The following is a 1,369-nucleotide window of genomic DNA, read 5'->3' as shown; positions in this document are numbered from 1 at the left end:
GTGGGGGAACTTGCACAATCGGTGGCTGACTAAATACTTTTTTGCCCCACTGTATATATTGCAGTTTATTCCTGTTGTTGTCGCTGATTCATTATTCGTACTTGGAGGGAATGACATCCCTGAAGTTTTGTTAGGAAATAACTAATACAACTATGCTTTCTTATCTAGGCTGGGACATGCTGGTATGAAACGGAGGCAATACGCAGGGGTCAGTTAACATAAGGAATCAAAAATGCAAAATAAACAGACCTGCCCCGATATGAAGAGCTTTTAAAGCCAAAGTCATTTTATTTATATAGCGCATTTTGTTACATGTAAAATTAATGTGCTTGTCAAAAGCAACAAAAACATAGGAAACAATATGACTTTACATTTCTTTAAGGCAATGAAAACAGAAAAGTAAAACATATAAATATATATATATATATAAACTTTACACAATAAGTGGATAAATTTGTGTTTGGTTGACTATTTCTTTGTTGTAACAGTGCTTCTTGGCAATGAATCCAACATTTATTTAACGCAACAAACCAAGAGACCGTGGAGGTGAATCATTTCAAAAATGAACTGGATTTATTTTCAGTGCCAGATCCATGGTTGCCCCCAAAAACATGACATCATCTTTGAACCAGACCTATGACGATACATCCATGAACCCTTACTTTATGGTGGTCTACAGTCTGGTGTTCCTCGTAAGTTTCAAATTATCCAATTGTGCTCTGTTAGCAATTGGTTTATGTGCCGGTGTATGCACCAATCCTTTTCTTTTCCTTCCACTCTGTTTATTTTCAGGTGGGTTTACTCCTCAATGGCTTTACATTGAAGGTCTATCTTTGTCGAGATTGGCCTGAGGTATCCAACAGCTTGATGGTCTACTTGAAGAACCTGACAGCTGCTGACTTCTTGCTCTGCCTCTGTCTGCCACTCCGCATTACCTACTATGCCAGCAGCTCTCCCATCATTCGTAGGCTTTACTGCAGCTTTGGAGCTTCTGCCTTCTTCATCAACATGTGTGCCAGTATATTATTCATGGGGTACATCGCTGCCAACAGGTAAGGAACCTTTACTTATTTAAGGCTGTAGTTACCGATAATGTAAAAACTAGATTAAGTGGTTAACCACTACCCTGTGCTCCTGACAAAAGCATGAATGTATCCTTTTGACTTAACTGACTTCTTCAGATTAGGCACCTTTAGTGAAGTTGTATTCTGCTTATTTCTCGTCTCTCTCCAGGTATCTAAGGATCATCCATCCTTCAGGAACTCACATGCTGCAGACACTGCAGACTGCACGAATCATCTCTGTCATCACCTGGGTTTTTCTCCTGGCTCCAACAATTGTATATATCATAATTTTTTTCAGTTCCCAG

The 1,369-nt window shown here is 39.2% G+C and overlaps 1 protein-coding gene across 1 annotated transcript in view; it reads left to right on the top strand.

Annotated features, from left to right (window-relative positions):
- Positions 1 to 611: 611 nt before the first annotated feature.
- LOC102202285 (P2Y purinoceptor 14-like) overlaps positions 612 to 1,369 on the top strand; it is a 5,134-nt gene continuing 4,376 nt past the window's right edge. The window contains exons 1-3 of the mRNA XM_005753921.1: positions 612 to 692; positions 793 to 1,052; positions 1,234 to 1,361. Of these exons, the coding sequence (XP_005753978.1) occupies positions 612 to 692; positions 793 to 1,052; positions 1,234 to 1,361 (469 nt within the window). The remainder of the gene's footprint in view (positions 693 to 792; positions 1,053 to 1,233; positions 1,362 to 1,369) is intronic.

The sequence above is a fragment of the Pundamilia nyererei genome, unplaced genomic scaffold (assembly GCF_000239375.1).
Source record: "Pundamilia nyererei isolate P.nyererei 1_Seehausen unplaced genomic scaffold, PunNye1.0 scaffold00477, whole genome shotgun sequence".
Classification (NCBI taxonomy): domain Eukaryota; kingdom Metazoa; phylum Chordata; class Actinopteri; order Cichliformes; family Cichlidae; genus Pundamilia; species Pundamilia nyererei.
The sequence above is the reverse complement of the archived record's forward strand: the minus strand, read 5'-3'. Positions and strand labels throughout refer to the sequence as shown.